The following is a 17,418-nucleotide window of genomic DNA, read 5'->3' as shown; positions in this document are numbered from 1 at the left end:
TATTATTGGTTGTATACAACAGTTTAAAGTTTAAACCTTTGACTTTGCTACTACTTAGCTGCTAAGATTTTTTTTTTCAGTAAGAAGAAAATTATTTTTGTTTTTAATTTTTTAAATCACAGGATTGTTTATTTTAAATAAATTTGGTTAATTGAGCTTAATTTTTTTTTTAAAGTTTTACTATTAGTAATTTTTGTTGTTGAGCTTTTTTCTTTTTTGGGATTTTATATTTTGTTTTAGATTTTAGATTTATAAATTTTTTTTATAGTCACTAAAATGAAGAAAATACTAGCGCTACAAACTTTTTTATAAATTATTGATGTAATAAGTGATTATGTAAGTGGTGGATCTATGTGCAAACCAATAAGAATTTGCTACAAAAACAATTTGTAAAAATGTTGTAAAAAAGTTTGTGAGTATAGCATTACTCTTAAAAGAATCAATGATATTGTTTAAAGAAAAAATGTAATTTTATAGAAAAAAATTGCTAAAATTAGTACACATATATATAATAATATTTTTCTCAAAATATATATATAATAATATTTTTTTTTTAAAAAAATTTGGGGGGCCATTACCCCTACTAGTCCAAAGTTAGCTATGTCCCTGCCTTCAAATTTTATACTATATTCTTATAAAGTAATTATACGCTGAATTTGCAACTAATTTGAATAAAGAACTATCATAATGAACAAATAATATAAATTGAAATTATCTTAAAAAAAAAAAAAAAAAAGAAGAATAAAAACGCTTGTGCCCAACGCCGCAACACACAAAAAACAGATTCACACTAACATTGCACAATATCAAAGCCATTATTAAAACCAAGCCCCATGACTGGACCAATTCATCGCCAAAACCCATTTCAGTTTGTAAATTACCTCCTAGCCCATACAAATTAATACCAAACAAAACTTTGAACCGAAACGCACTTGCCTCTAACACCTAACCAAAAGCCCATCAATAGTTAATGTTAGATGCCCACTAATTTATACCAATCTTAAAGTCAAGCCCTAAGCAAAAGCACATCAACGGTTTAAGTTAGAAGCCCAATACCTTTTTTGATAAAATGCCCACTTACTATAAGCATTGTTTGGCCCAAGCTTTATTTAGGAGGCTTTTTATTCTTTATTTTTTGGGTTTATACATGGAAGCTTTATTTTATTTTTTTATTTGAAGAAAAATTTGTATTATTACTTGACTACTAATGTGAGAGAGAAATATAGGAGATAAAAATAAAAAAAATTCAGTGATAACCAAAAATGGTACATTTGTGCGAAAAAAAAGTAGTTTTTTTTTTTTTTTTTTCAAAAAGAAAAAGTTGTATTAATACTTGATAACTAACATATAAGAGAAATGTAGAGGTGGTAGGAAAAACTTTTTTTTTTTTTTGCCAATTTAGCTAAAAGTTATGAGTTTTTAAATTCCTAATTTTACTTGTTTAACCCTATGGTTTAAGCCTTAGAAACCAATGAATTTGAGGGTATTTTGGGTATCAAAATTGAGGATCTCAAATATGGAAAGCCCCTTAAAACAGTAGTATAAATTATAAACAATAGTATTTTTCTTGTTCCGAACTTGAACTATTCATAAACAACACAATTAGTTTTCAACCCTACCCTTGATGTTGTTTACTATGAAAGCTTTTGTGTTTTGACAAGTGTGGCATATTTTTTTTTTAGAGAGTTTCAACTTATAGCGTCCGCTAGTATAGTTTAATGGTACTATTTGATTTTTTTTTTTTTTCTTTATGAGCATAATATTTGGACCTCTTAAATACAAAAATAGGAAGTTTCATCCCAAAGGATGACGAGGTTCAATGCTCATAATAAATAAATAAGGATGACAAAGTTTTGAAGAAAATAAAAAAGTGAAAAGCACACAGATTCCCTCTATTTCATAAAAATTAACCTCTTGCATATATATATATATATATACACACACACACGTTGAACAATCCATTTTACCTTTTTTCTCCATTAATTCCAACTAATTGAGTTGATAAAATCTTAATCAAACAAAGAAGTTGAAGAAAAAATATTAATATTATGTGGAGATCTAGTCAACTAATCCAACCAATCTAAATAAAAAATAAATATCAAATCAAATTATCATTCATTATTCATAACAAACCATGGCTCCTTTTGTTATTAAGACATGAATTAGGCTCAATGTATTGGAGCTAACACAATATAGTTACACATCTAATTTTTACCCAGTATTCACATCATGACGACTCTAGACTCTATATTCCAAAAGTCAAAAATCTCTCTCTCTCTCTCTCTCTCTCTCTCTCTCTCTCTCTCTCTCTCTATATATATATATATATATATATATATATATATAGATGAGTTCAAATTACACCTTTTTTAAGCCATTAGATTTAAGTACATCTAATGGTAAAAAAAAAGACCTTCATTAATGCTAACATTCTTACAACTATCTCATTAATTATCCTTTATTTATTGAATTCTAAACCTAACCAAAAAAAAAAAAAACGTCTGACTCTCTCTCCGTTTGTCTCTGTCTGACTCTCTAAAGAGTTCTTCCACCATTGTTCCAGGTTGCTGCCAGAGAGAGAGAGAGAGAGAGATAAAAAATAAAAAATAAAAACCAAGTCAAACTGTGGGTGTGTGTGAGTACTCTGTTTCTTGGGTCACCATTATTTTAGCGCATAGCAATTGCATGTTAGTTCTCTTTCTTTCTCTCTCAAGGTCAACTTTTTTTCCTTTTTTATTTATTTATTTTAATGTAATTCTTTAATCTGTTTCTATTAATCTGTTTGGTACTCTGTTTCTATATTTCCTTTCTTTTCTGTTGACTCTCTACATTGCTCCTCCACCATTGTTCCAGGTTGCTGCCAGAAAAAAAAAAAAGAAAAAAAAAAACCCAATCACATTAACGTGTTGTGAGTGCTCTGTTTCTATTGTGAGTATAAATCGCATTAAAGCTTTACCATTGTTCCACCTCCACCATTGCTCCTCCACCACTGTGAGTACTCTGTTTCTATTTTTCCTTTCTTCTCTGTTGTGATGCTCTGTTTTTTGTTTTCTTTTCTTGAACACAGTAAATAGTTCACAAAGAATCATGTGGTAATACAGATTTGTTAGAACTCAAATTACATATTCAATATAAAACCATTGTATGTGTAGGAAATTTAGAGAAACTTACACTGTGACTTACATCGTTGGTAGTTCCCTAGTTACATCCCCAAGTTGTGAGTGCTCTAAAAAAAAACTTCCACTGTTGAATAGTTGAAGAAATTGATAAACAAAAGACATCACTGAAGCTAGACATGAACATATTAATTCTTTTTTCTTTTGTGAGAAAGAGACATGAACCTATATTTTTTTGCTGAATAGACATGAACTTATATAGGTGGCCGATAATGATATAATAATGGACAAACAACAATTTGCCAACCAATTAATGATTTTGATGATGCAACTGCTTTGGAGCAATTTAATAAAAAATAAATAAAAAACACTATCTGGTAGAAATATCTCGTTTTCATGTTTCAAGTCTATAATTAGACTAATGGAAAATATATATATATATATATATATATATATATATATATTTAAAAAATCTCGTGTTCTCAAAGGCAAATTGAATTTGAGTGTCGATTTGAGTGTTTGGTTATGATTATGTACATTTTTATATCTTTGTCATTTTAAACATTTTTATTTAAAATGTTTTCATATTTTGTATTTGTGTTCATTATTTGTATTGGTTCTTATAGTTACTAAATCACAAATGGAATATGAAGAGTTATATGATGCCCCAAACAATTCGAGACCATCAGAGCAAGAGTTACCGCTTGAAGATTTTGGTGATTGTGAGTTGAAATCCAAGCCATATGTCGGAATGCAATTTGACTCCCTTGATGATGTTGAAAATTTTTACAAAGAATTTGCCAAAAAAGAAGGTTTTTGAATCCGTATTTGTACGAGTAAAAAAGCACCCAGAAGTGATAATGTAATAAGTCGAATTTATGTATGTTGTAGTGAAGGGCCGCGCAAAACAAAAAATGCATTAGACAATTGTTTGAGCAGAGATGATGAAAACAGGGCCCGTAGAAATTGCTCAAGTCTTAGAACTGGATGTGAAGCAATGCTTAGGGTCATGAAGAATAATAAGTTGCAAAAATGGGTTGTGAAGGGATTTGACAACAACCACAATCATGGTATTATTAGTTCAAAAAGTGTGTCATACCTCCGATGCCACAAAAAAATGTCTACTGCTGCTAAGAGTCTAGTTGAAAAATTTGGTGAAGGTCTTCGAACAGGAAAAGTTGCCATGATGTTCAATGTAGGTGACCAAACATTTACAACTAGAGATTGTTGAAATCACTTGAGAGATGTTAGGGGAAAAAATCTAGATGATGGAGATGCCTCAGCTGTCCTATATATATGTGTGTGTGTGTGTGTGTGTGTGTGTGTGTGTATTTGAGATAGGTTCAAATTACACCTAGTGCAATAGAATGAAATAATTAGGTAGTAAGTTTTGTGAGTAAATAGTGGAAGTGTGGAACCCCAAATTTTTAGCTCAATTATAAAACCTATTAATGTATTCAAATCATTCAACATTGATAATATATGCAATTTGGTTGAAATTTCCTATTCTCAAGATTTTATCAAGAAAAAAAAAAAAGCTCATATGAGACTTCAATTATAACATTATGATTTTGATTTGTCAAAAATGGATGAAGTTTTGCAAACAATTTATGTATTAAAAAGGAAATTATTAATAATTTTGTTATAAAAATAATAATTGATGAAGTTTATTACCTGAAGTATAATTGTTGAGCATGATTTTGATGGAAGATAATACATTAATTTTTTTTTCTATATATTTGTATGTTGTATACCCAATTATACATTGTTTTTATACTTATTAGAGTTTAAGAAGATTATAAGTTTCTCTTATAAAGAAGATTTGTGTCTAGGTGTGTGTATATATAGATATTAAAGTTGATAATTTTGTGTATATGTACATAACTTACTTTAGAATAAGAGGATTAAAATTTATATTTTCATACACACATATATTTTATGAAGATTTTTTTAGGAAAGTGTCTATTTGTGATTTGAATTTATCTTAACAGAATAATTCGCTCCCCCCCCCCCCCCCCCGACCCTAATTCAAAATTCCAAGCTCTGCCACTGGATGAATCAAAATCTTTTGTACCAAAAATTGTGTATTACTTTATGTACCACCAATAAAAACATGACACCTAGCTGCCTTTTTAATTCTCCTTCTATACTAACGTTTTAACATTACTTTCTTGTATTTTAACAGTAGCTAGGTAGTGTAACTTTAGCAGGTTTTGTTTTTTCCCTCTTTTTTATATGGTTTCCTCACATTCGGTCTTCACTCTTCAATTTGGTCTATCAACACCACTTTTTTTTTTTTTTTTAGCTCACATTGAAGTTCAAACCTCATCCACTGGGGTTCATGAAACTGGCAATCTCCTTCCAACAATCTTTCTTCAACATAGTCAAACAATTATCCCCTGAACCCATGCTAGGCGTCTTTCCTTTGTGCTATTATCTGGTGTATACAAAAGACAAAATCTACCTCCAAAAAGATCCAAACTTTTCAAAAAAATCAACATTCACACCCTACACAGAGAAAAATTTAATAATGTGTTACCTATAGCAAACCCCAAAATCTGCAAAAGAGAAGAAATTGGGACATTAACCACAGCAAGGACCAAAATCCTAAAAAACCAAGAGATTACCTTTACCCGAAACCTCATCCACTGGGGTTCAAACACTGATTAAACCGAAGAGGGGTTTCCTTCATGGTGGAGAATAGAAACCATTTAGAAAAAGAGAGATAGGGAGAGTTGGTACAAAGGGCTAGAGACAAGGGTACCACTCAGATTCACGGCTATAACAGTGAGTAACTAACGTTTGTTGTTTGACTCTCCTGTTTAGTTTGAGAATTAAAAAAGTAGCCAAGTGTCATGTTTTTATTGGTGGTACATGGAGTGATACACAATTTATGGTACATAAGATCTTGATTCATGATGGACCTCATTATAAAGTTGATTAGTGAAACTTATTATTATATGAGAGAAGGAAAACCTTGTGTAAAGATAGGTTTCCTTTTTTTCCAGTGTTTGGTAGCATAAAAAAAGATGAGTTAAATGAAAACTATCTTTGATCAATATAAAAAGTATGGCTTATTTTTATAGATTGTTTTCCATTAATTTTTTTTTTTGGAAAACAACTCTATCTCACATCAAGCTAAATAAGAGAAGTTAGGAGATTGTTTTTCAACTTATTTAAAGTTGCTACCAAACATTGGAAAATGAGATAGTTTTATAGAAAATGCTTTTTGGAAAATGACTCATTTTCTAGAAAATATCATTGATTAAACAAATAGAGTGTAAATAATTAATTAATTACTCATGTTGAATTGCAAAATCAATAAGCACTGTTCAAGAGTGCACCATAGTATTAGTAACTAAATATATACTTACTGCCGAAGAGCTTAATTACTAGCGATTGATTGGATGATGGATGGACACATGCCTCTGTATCAATGACATATAATCAAAAGCAATGACATGCATATTTTTGGCACCGAAGGAAAATGAAATGTATTGCCAAAATTAATGTAAAAACACAAAGAAAAGGATTAGCTATATCGGTTGAAGTCTTTTGTAGCTGTTAATAAAATATAAAACAAATTAGCACATATCTAATATGAAACTCAACATAAATCTGCCAAACAAACACACACACACACACACACACACACAAAACAAGGGATATATCGGCATTTTTTTCTCGGCAGTTTCCAAAACTGCCACTATAGATCATCTACTGAGGCACTCTTGTGGTAACCGCCTCAATACACCCAGGAGAATAGTGGCACTTTCGTAAGCGCCGCAATAGGTGTGGCCAATCTCTGCTATTTACAGGTTTATAGAGACAATTTCACAATGCACTATACAACAGGTAGACCGATAACGGTGGTTTGAAATCACCACAATAGGTGTTGAAAACATAGAAATTTGATTAAAATTTTTTTTTGACTTATTACGGTAGTTTTAAACCGTCACAATAGGTTTAAACAATTGTTTGACCTATTATGGCGATTTGAAACCGCTACAATAGGTGTTGAAAACATTGAAGTTTGGTTCAAAAATTGTTTGACCTATTACAACGGTTTTTTAAATTGCTACAATAGGTGTTGAAAACATCGAAGTTTGGTTCAAAAATTGTGTGACATATTACGGTGGTTTTAAACTGCAGCAATAGGTTTAAACAATTGTATGACCTATTACAGTGATTTGAAACCGCTGAAATAGGTGTTGAAATAATCAACCGAGTTTAACATATTCATTGACCTATTGTGGCGGTTTTAAACCGCCACAAGAGGTGTTAAAATAGTCAAATTTAATGTGTTTTTTCTAAAATATTTCTTTTAAAATTTAATGTGGCTCTTAATTATATTTTTGAATCTTAATTGTGTTGTTGTTTAAGAAAGGTAGAATAATGAATGTAACTTGAATTTGAAATTTTGATTTTTTTTTTTTTTTTTGTGTTTCAGATTTGAAATTCTTACTCCAATTCAAAGAATATATTAGAGAAAGAAGAATGTTGAAGTAGAATGCACACAATTTTTTCGCACATATCTACTTAGGGAATCAAAAGTGTATGCAGGATTTAAGAGCAAAAATGAAAAGTCTTTTTTGTGTTTTTTGTGTTTTGTGTTTTGTGTTTTGTGTTTTTTTTTTTTTTTTTTTTTTTGAGCAAACAAGATGAAAAGTCTTGAGTAGCTTGAGAAGTAATTGCAACAATGTAAGGCTCAAAATGAAACTGAGATAAGGGAGCTTCATGATAACTGATAAGAAAGAAATGGTATTTTATATTTGTCCATTTTAAGATTGTCACTTCTTAATGGATTGAAAATCTTAACTTTTTAAACTTTTTTTTATTTTTTATTTTAAATATTTGATGAAGCTTGAAAACTTACGTGACATTAAAAAAAAAGTAACTTAAATAGATCATGCACTGTTTGGGAATTTCAAAAATGTGTCATTGGCATCCTCGTCCAGCTTCTATTTCATTTGTTTAGAATTTATCTAGATAAAATGTTAGTACATTGCTACTTTGCCAGTAGTGAAGTCAGATATTAGAAATTAGAATTAAAAAACTAAGAAATTGAACCTTTGAACGTTCCTTCTCTGTCCCATGATATATTAATATGAAGTTACAAGTGTATCAGTAAAATGTTTTAGACAATTACCTAGGTTTTTCTAAGCAATCACACATAATTAGGAGAAGATAGTCATACCCTCAAAGCTTAAAATCAACCGTGCTGAAAATTTTCAAAATCAATCTTACTATCAATGTAATTAATAGCAATAAAACTATAAAATAGATCATTGCTAAATCTTTCCTAAAAGGATTAGTAATTTAGTACAGAAAATAATCTATTTTGTAGGAGTACGACGTTATATATATATATATATATATATATATATATCTTCTAAAAAAAAATGTTTAATATATTTAAAATATTTTTTTACTCGTTTAATTTAGATTTAAAAATATTTTATGCACTCTAACTTAAATTTCGCACTCCCTAATCATAGATCAACCTAGTCCAAAATCAAACAACACAAATCAGTCCATCTCAAAACCAAACAAAAGCATTGATCACAGATCATTCTTTGACTCTAAGAGTAAAGGGTGAGCATTTGTGAGTTGTAAGTGTGTCACTCTTTATTATAAATTTATATTATATGTATGTGATTATGTGTTTGATATTAATTATGTGTGCTATTATTATTATTATTGGTAAAATACTATTTTGGTCCCTAAATTTTACTAAAAGTTTGTTTTTCATCCCTAAACTTTAAGAAGTATATTTTTCGTCCTTAAACTATTGAGAAATTCATATTTCATCCCTAAACTATTAACAATATATTATTTATGTCCTTAAACTTTACTAGGTTTGTTTTTCATCCCTAAACTATTGAAAAATGTTCTTTTTTAATTCCTCTTGTTGTCTCTAAACTTTTGAAAAAACTCTTTACAAAGTTTAAGGATGAAAAAAGAACTTTTTAAAGTTTAGGGACAAAAAACAAACTTCTGTTAAAGTTTAGGGACCAAAATAGTATTATTATTATTATTATTATTATTTTTTGTGTGAATGTGTGTGTGTATAGTATAAATATAATTCAATTTTATATAATTTAATAATTATGAAATACAGAGGGTTTGTTACATGTGTATGTATTGTTATTATGTTATAATAACTTTTATTATAGAGTTAATGATTCAAAAAAAGAAGAGTAAAGCTAGTGATTGTTTAAGCATTTGATTAGTTAAGTAGACATTTACTGCTTTCTCAAAAAAAAAAAAAAAAAAAAAAAAAGAGTAGACATTTAGTGTATTATTTATGTATGAATAAGTGTAACTGTGTGGGTCAATAATTAATACAGTGCTAGTAGGTTGAGTTTTGTCATTTAATTTAAAATATTTTTATAATAACAATGACAAATAGATAGTGACAATTGCATTAAAATAAAAATGTTATACAAGTTTAACAAAATAAAATGGTCACACTTACTCACATTGACAAAAAGATAATGATAATTGATATTGAACTACATGTAATGATTTTAAAATTTAAAAACTCGTAGAAGAAAATTGTAAAATTTCATGTATATGCATTTTTTTTTGTTGAGAACTCGATATATTCAAATTCGTTTTTATATTAAATTTTGTTTAATTTAAGTTTTTTAATAACTCCTCTAAAAAAATTCCTAGAGCCATCACCACTAGGAGAAGGTGAAAAGAGTTGACTAAATTTTATTATGTTCTAGCCATCTTCCTATCTACTCTCTTCGATCTCCATCTGTTTCAAACATATCATTAGTGACGAATATACTACAATTTTTTATTTGTACCGTCTAATACTTTTCATTGGCTATTTTTATGATTAGATTTGTGGTTGGTTTGCAAACTCTTGTGGCAACTCAAAAAAATTTATGAATTGGACTAATATCGGTTGTTGCTAGATTGAAAGGGCTATCTTAGCACAAAAGAAGGCTGATGAGAAAGTGTAGAGATTGGCAAAACAATTGAAGGTATCAATGCATTCTTTATTTTTAATCTGGATCTTATTAAAAATATTAAATATGTATCAACTATAGAATTTTCATTATTTTATTTGTGTTTGATTTGTGATGGCAAAGAGAGAGAAGAGGAGAAACTTTGCCACAAAATTTTTGAAATGGTAAAGAAAATTGATGCCAGACAAGCAATAGAGTTGGAGATAGAGCGCATGAGAACGTCTTTACATGTGATGAAACAGTAGAGTGAAGCTGGGGAATATGAATCAGTGAAGATAAAGATGGATGCAATTGATGAAGATTTGAAGAAGAAGGAAGAAGAACTGGGAAACATGGATGCACTTTAGCAATTTCTTGAGTTTTGTCATCAAGAATGTTTAACCTAGCTAGTGCCCCCTACCCTTGAAGAATTTGCTTTCTTATTTGGAGTCAAACTAAAAAAGCATGTCTTCAATTTTAACTTAGATAACTCAATTAGACCCTATATAGAATTTAAGCTCCATTGGGAGTTTCTCTTATGGTTAAGTTTGTGTTTCATTGTTCTTATATATCTCATTGTTCATTTTAAATTTATATTCTTCAAATATTATCTCTACATTGTTCGAATATTCAAATGTTATCTCTACGTTCATGTATACTTTTTACTAATCCATGCCTTGTTTGTAGGGGGCACATAGATGGGAATGAAAATTAACATAATAATAATAATAATAATAATAATAATAATAATAATAATAATAATAAAATAAACATCATAATGGTAGGCATCGACATATTATTAAAATAATAATAATGATGGAACTTGATCACTGTTTTTATTTTTCAATCAATACCATTATGCTTTTATAGATAATTTTTTTTTGTCAACAATGATAGGTCAGCAGTGAGCATTGGAAGTGGGATACTTCATTCATCTTTCATAATGTATTTTCAATTGTAACTATTGGAGCTAGAGTTGCTTGACCTAATTTATATCAATTTTGAAACAAATGTCTATATGACACCATATATTAATTTTAAAAAATAAATTTTCTTTGAGGCAAAACTATATATGATGTCATTAAGTGATATTTTGTATTTTTTTTATAATTTAAAATTCAAATAGTAGATTTTGGGCCAAACAAACAAATAGTTTCTTCTGAAATTTATTTAAGAAGGTAACTTTAAAAATAAGTACTGACAATTCTTTTCCTTAAGACAGTCGCAATGGTCTTTTAAAAACAATAAAGTTAGATATATAAATACTGAATACTACACCTAGCCAATAATATTTCTTTGTGTGTAGTCGTGTCGCGTAAGTGAGAGAGTATTCTGCAAAGTTTTTTTTTTTTTTTTTTAAATTATTTCCTTTTTAAACTATAGAATTTTGCCCTTTTCTTTTTGCTATCTTCCTAGTTTCATCCACAAAAACGCACTTAATTGTTATTGTTCACTTGCTGGAATGAGTAAATCACGTAACACTTTAAAATACATAAAAAAATTCAACATAAAAGTAATATTCTTAATTATTAGATTGGCAATCCAAAAGAGTCTAAAAGTAATGACAAGACACAGAATGTAATATGAAAATTTTCTTCTACTCTTAGCATCTAGTACTAGTTTCTAGAAATTTGGAAGAGTTTTAAACATAAAGTTTATGAAACTAGTAGAAAAAAATGTTTTTAACTAATGACCAGACATTGTTGAAGGAAAAAAAAAATAACAATTAGGAAAAAATGTTACTCGCAAAGAAAAAAAAAATTAGCTTGAACTTAATTGAAAATTTAACCTGTCTATTGCCTCACCCTTGAAGAATGGTTATCACATGAGTTTAGTTGAAATTTATTCTTTATTTTTATCAATTTCATTGTTCTTTATTTTTTATTTTTTATTTTTTTGAGAATGAGGTAAATGAATTTATTGAACTAAATCAAATCGAAATACATCTTCCAAGTCATTGGGTAGCTCTTCTACTCACACATTAGTGTCAGCAGCTAAAAAATAAGGGCATGAACCAATTTACTACCCTCTCTTCGAACGTGTAGAAAAGAACATCCTACTAAAGATGAGCTAATACATAGAATCTCTTCTATAATATGGCCAAACAGTGTACGACAGGCTCCAAGCTCGTTGATGGCTCGAATGACCCGCTAACAATCCCCTTCAAAACAAACTTGATATAGCATTAGTTCTTTCACCAAGGTCACAGCTCTACGAGCAGCGAGAGCTTCAACATGCTCCACGGATTAGGGTCTGGCTATTTTTTGACAACGCTCCCATGATATTACCTGAGCTGTCCCGAACCACCACACCAAGCCTAGCCAGCTTACTGTTATCAAATGAGGCCGCATCAAAGTTGGCTTTGTACAAACCTACTAGTGGTGGTGACCATTTGACACAGGGTACATGTCGCACCGGATTGGGGGCTGTTAATGGATCTCGAAGTACTCCACTACGGCTAAAGGGGCCATGTAGGTCGATGCTCTCGAAGCTTGTTTCTGCGTTGCCACAAACACCAAGCGATTGTTGAGAAGAGAGCAACTGAAAAACAAGACCCTTGTTCAAAGACAAAGTCAAGAAGATCCATGAAACTTCTATGTGCAATCTGATACAGCCCGGAAAAGCGAGGATCTGATTTCCAGACCGATTTGGCTTGGTAACAAAGCCATAACGCATGCATGGTTGTTTCCTGGTAGTCATCATAGAGAAAGCACGTCTCGTCCACCGGGATTCTTCGTCGCACTAAATTCTGTTTCGTGGGAAGGGAGTCTTTTACCACTCGCCATATAAAGTGTTTGATCTTCTGTGGCGCATGTATCTTTCAAATAGGCTTCCAAAGCAGAGAACAATTACCACCCGACGAGGAAGGGAGTTCGTTGGTCACCTCTGTAGCAAGTAGTCTGTAAGCAGACTTAACCGAATAATTTTTTTCCGGAAGTAGTGGCCAAACCAACACATCTTCTGTACTCACTTCACTTACATGTATCTTTATGATCATCTCAGCTTCCCAAGGGTAGAAAAGATTCTGTATCAGCCCAGAATCCCATTCTTTCGAGTTGGGATAAAACAATTCACACACCTTCTCCACCCTTGCACCGTTCCTAGGCAAGATCACTCTACTCTGTCCCACATCCGGCAGCCATCTATGACTCCAAATATCTATCATCTGGCCATCTCCTACTCTCCACACAGCCCCCTTTTGAATGACTTCCTTGGATCGTAAGATGCTTCTCCATGTATAGGAGCACTTTGAAGGTATTGGGGTATCCAAAATATTGCCCATTGGGAAGTATTTAGAGCTAAACACTTTAAAGAGCAATGATTCCTTATTATTCAAAAATCTCCAAACCTGCTTCGCAAGCATCGCCTTGTTAAAAATTTTGATATCCCTAAATCCCATACCCTCTATAGATTTTGAGGAACACAAAGTACTCCACTTCACCCAATGTATCTTCTTTGTCTTACCTTGCCCCCACCAAAACTTTCGGATCATCATTTCAATATCTTTGCACAAGCTGATCGGCAACTTAAAAACACTCATAGAATATGCCGGGATTGATTGAATTAATGCCTTGATCATTACCTCCTTCCCTGCTTGGGAGAGTAACTTCCCCTTCCAACCTTGCATTTTTGCCCAAACTCGTTCTTTGATTTGAGTGAAGCTTGCTTTCTTCCCCCTACCTATAAAAGGGGGTAAACCCAAATACTTCTTATAATGCTGAATTGCCTGGAGACCAAGTGACTCTTTTATTGCTTCCTGGGTAGCTTCATCTGTATTTCTACTAAAGAAAAGGGTAGTCTTATCCTTGTTCACCATTTGACCTAAAGCTAGTTCATACAATGCCAATAACTCCTTTATTTTGTCACACTCAGTCAAATTAGACCTACAAAATAATAAGCAGTCATTTGCAAAAAAGAGGTGAGTGAGCTTTGGACCATGCCTACTAATGGAGAAATCATAAATATGTCCATCATCAGCTACCTTTCTAAGAAGAGCATTTAAACTTTCCACACAAAATAGAAAGAGGTAAGGGGATAAAGGGTCCCCCCTTGCCTTAAACCTCTTGTTGGAACAATCATACCTTGTGGCTCACCATTCACCAAGATAGAGTATGACACCGTAGTAATACATTCCATGATCAAAGAAACCCAGGAATTTTGAAAACCCATCTTTAGTAAAACTTTCTCTAAAAAAACCCACTCTACCTGATATAAGCTTTGCTCATATCTAACTTTAGAGCCATAAAACCTGTCTTCTCTGAGCAACAAGTTTTCATGTGATGGAGAGATTCAAAAGCAATCAACACATTGCCAGTAATCAACCCACTTCTGACTAGTAAGTCTGATAAAATAAGGGAGGCATACCATCCGAGCTTGGAGCTTTTCAAGGAGCCATTTCTTTTATTGCTAGTTCAACCTCCTTTACCTTATAAGGTGCTGTGAGTTTTGAGTTCATATCTCCTTAAACAACTTCCTGTAACCCCTCCAAAACAATCTCCAAGTTCTGCGGGGTAGGATGTTGTAAAAAATTTAGCATAGGAGTAAACTAAAATTTTTGTAAAGGCAGCTTCCTCAGATTGCCAAACACCATCAGCATCACGTAACCCCTTGATAAAGTTCCTACACTTCTTATTGGTGGCTGTCCCATGAAAGAATCTTGATTTTTTTCCCCACTTTTAATCCAACGAACCTAAGATCTTTGGTGCCACATTTGTTCTTCTCTATTAAGCAAGACATTAAGTTCTTACTTCAACCTTGAGACCTCTTGAAAATTATTCTCCCTGACTGATCTTTCCTTAGCTTTCCATAGCATTTCCTTTGTCTGCTGGATTTGTTTTTTTAACATTGCCAAAATGTGTCTTGCTCCATTTCTTCAATTGTTTTTTACATCTCTTCAGTTTCTTGGCAGCGGTGAACATAGGAGTGCCATTCTCGGTTTGATGTTCCTAAGCTCTAGAGACCGTATTGCCACATTCTGGATTAGTGACCCACATCGCTTCGAACTGAAATGGTTTTCGCTTCCATGTTTGGCTTTCCCCATTTGGATCAAGAGATAGTAATATTGGTCTATGGTCCGACGTGTAGCAGTGCAAATGTGTAACTCTACCCGTGAGGTATCGGGCTAGCCAATCATAGTTGGCCACCCTTCAGTAAAGATGCTCCCAAATCCATTCGCCACGCCGACGACCATGCCAGGTGAACTCTGGTCCGAAATACCCCAAATTAACAAAACCGCACTCATCAAGGACATCTCGGAAAGACTGCATGAGATTGTGAGACCGTTGTGCACCACCATGTTTATCCTTAACCTCCAATAACTCATTGAAGTCTCCGAAATAGTACCATGGGAGCTTTGGTTTTGAATTCAACATACGTAGCATGTTCCATCCCTCATTTCTTCTACTTGTCTCCGGTTCGCCGTAGAATCCAATCAGGGGCCATGCATTCTCCGATCCTCCCTACACTATTACATCTATATGATTATGTGAGAAACTATCAACCCAAACCACATCTTCCTCCTTCCACAAAAGTGCCAACCCACCATTCCTACCATTACTTGGAATAGTGAAACAACCATCAAACTTCAACTAACATCGAACCTATGCCATCCACTCTTTATCAGACCATGTTTTCGACAAAAACACGATATCGGGACCTTGTGCTTGTACAATATCTACAAGTTCCTGAACTGCATGGTGGTTCCCAAGCCCCCTGCAGTTCCATGCTAAAAGATTCATTGGTTCCAACGGGGCTAGGAACTAGCCTCTGCGGATGAAACCAAATCAGACTTTGCTACCTTCTTCTTGCTCCTCTTAGTTTCCTTAGTTTCTACGTTCTCATCTCTAAAAGCTCTTTTTGATAAAATGGAAGAGTGTTGTCTAGTGGGCTCAACATGGATTCGTTCTCTACGTACCCAACCTTTTCCTTATTTTTTCCTTTGTCTTACATTGCAATCGGGCTAAAGGATAAGCCCAGTAGTCTAGGCCCATTAGTTTCCTTTTCCTCAGACTCCTGTTTCTAGGACATGACCTCACTAATGTCAGAATCAACCCCTTTGACCTTCACGTTGTCAAACTTGGAAAGTTCATGATCAATCTCCTTTAATTGCTCCTAGAATAAAGTATTTTGCATGGTCTTAGCCAACATCTCATCGTTTCTACTCAACGACAAAATTTCCATGATATTTGGACTTTCCAAAATCATTCCTTGGTTTTCTGGACTTGCCAATCATGTATCTCTGTCAACCACCGGACCAGATCGCTCACCGATAACCTCCCTACTCCAACCTGCCCTCTGACTACCCTCCAAGTCATGCTCTCCATCTTCCATCGAATTGTACCCTTTCCTTTTATTCTCGGCGTGCATTCCAAAACCTTCCCAACCGTCTTCATCATCCAACCTCGACACATGGATCGCCATTTTTCTAGATGGGTTTGGCATAGTTGCTCATAGCCAAGCACCAAACTGTTGGTCACCGTCCTTGAGAGTGCCTCTGCTTCTAATCCACAATGGACATTCTTTATCTCCATGGGGGAGTTTATCGCACCAATAACAGAGATTAGGCAGTCATTCATTCCTGAAGCTCACCCAGCCCTCATTTCCTTTTGCCGTAGTGATCATACGACCTCAGCATAAAGGTTTATGGATGTCTACTGCAACCCTAATCCTCATAAAGTTTACTCCATACTAATCTCCTCGTCTGTCGTTCTGTTCTTTACCTTGCCCACTACCGACCCAATCTCCTTAGCTAGGTCTAAAGAGAAACTTCCAACTGGCAAATCATGGACTTGAACCCAGAGGCGGGTGATGTTAAAATCCAAGGATCGGATTGCATCATCCCTTTCTATTCTTTGCAAAACCATTAGGTGCCTGTCAAATGACCAGGGTTCGCCCTCCAAAACCCTATCGATATGTGACTTCTCAGGGAAAGCAAAACGAATCCTGTGATCACCAATATCTTTGATCTCAAATCCCTTCTTGGTTTTCCACAAGAGTTCGAAGGTCCTACCTATGGCCTCCATATTCAACACCCGTCGAGTAAGAAACTTTGCTGCCAACGAATACTCCTCCACCACTGTCTCCTCTCTGACTGCGAACTTATTTCCTTCAGACTCTGAGAGGGAAAACCTCTTCCACGATCCCATCAACTTCTCCATAATGAAAACACTCACCAGCTCTCTCTCTCGAATCAATAAGGCAACGTGAGAAAGAGGACTATGGAAGCCACACTTAGGCGCAGGCACTATGTTATCATTGTTCATTTTTAGGTATATTCTTGAATGTTATCTCTTGTTTAAAAATATATTAGTATTGACCCGAGCAGTGTAACGGCATAGTTG

General features: G+C 33.0%; 1 protein-coding gene across 1 annotated transcript; it reads left to right on the top strand.

Annotated features, from left to right (window-relative positions):
* Positions 1–3,756: 3,756 nt before the first annotated feature.
* Positions 3,757–4,347, top strand: LOC142616752 (protein FAR1-RELATED SEQUENCE 11-like). Its single transcript, XM_075789541.1, has 2 exons — positions 3,757–3,928; positions 4,013–4,347. The coding sequence occupies exons 1-2, from the start codon at positions 3,757–3,759 to the stop codon at positions 4,345–4,347; spliced, it is 507 nt and encodes a 168-aa protein (XP_075645656.1).
* Positions 4,348–17,418: the final 13,071 nt, after the last annotated feature.

The sequence above is a fragment of the Castanea sativa genome, chromosome 11 (assembly GCF_040712315.1).
Source record: "Castanea sativa cultivar Marrone di Chiusa Pesio chromosome 11, ASM4071231v1".
NCBI lineage: Eukaryota > Viridiplantae > Streptophyta > Magnoliopsida > Fagales > Fagaceae > Castanea > Castanea sativa.
Note: the sequence above shows the minus strand (reverse complement) of the source record. Positions and strands in the feature narration are given on the sequence as shown.

Coding starts and splice junctions, on each gene's coding strand:
- LOC142616752 (XM_075789541.1), top strand. CDS start 3,757: ATGGAATATGAAGAGTTATATGATGCCCCAAACAATTCGAGACCATCA. Junction 3,929..4,012: donor AGAATTTGCCAAAAAAGAAG/GTTTTTGAATCC, acceptor GTTGTAGTGAAG/GGCCGCGCAAAACAAAAAAT.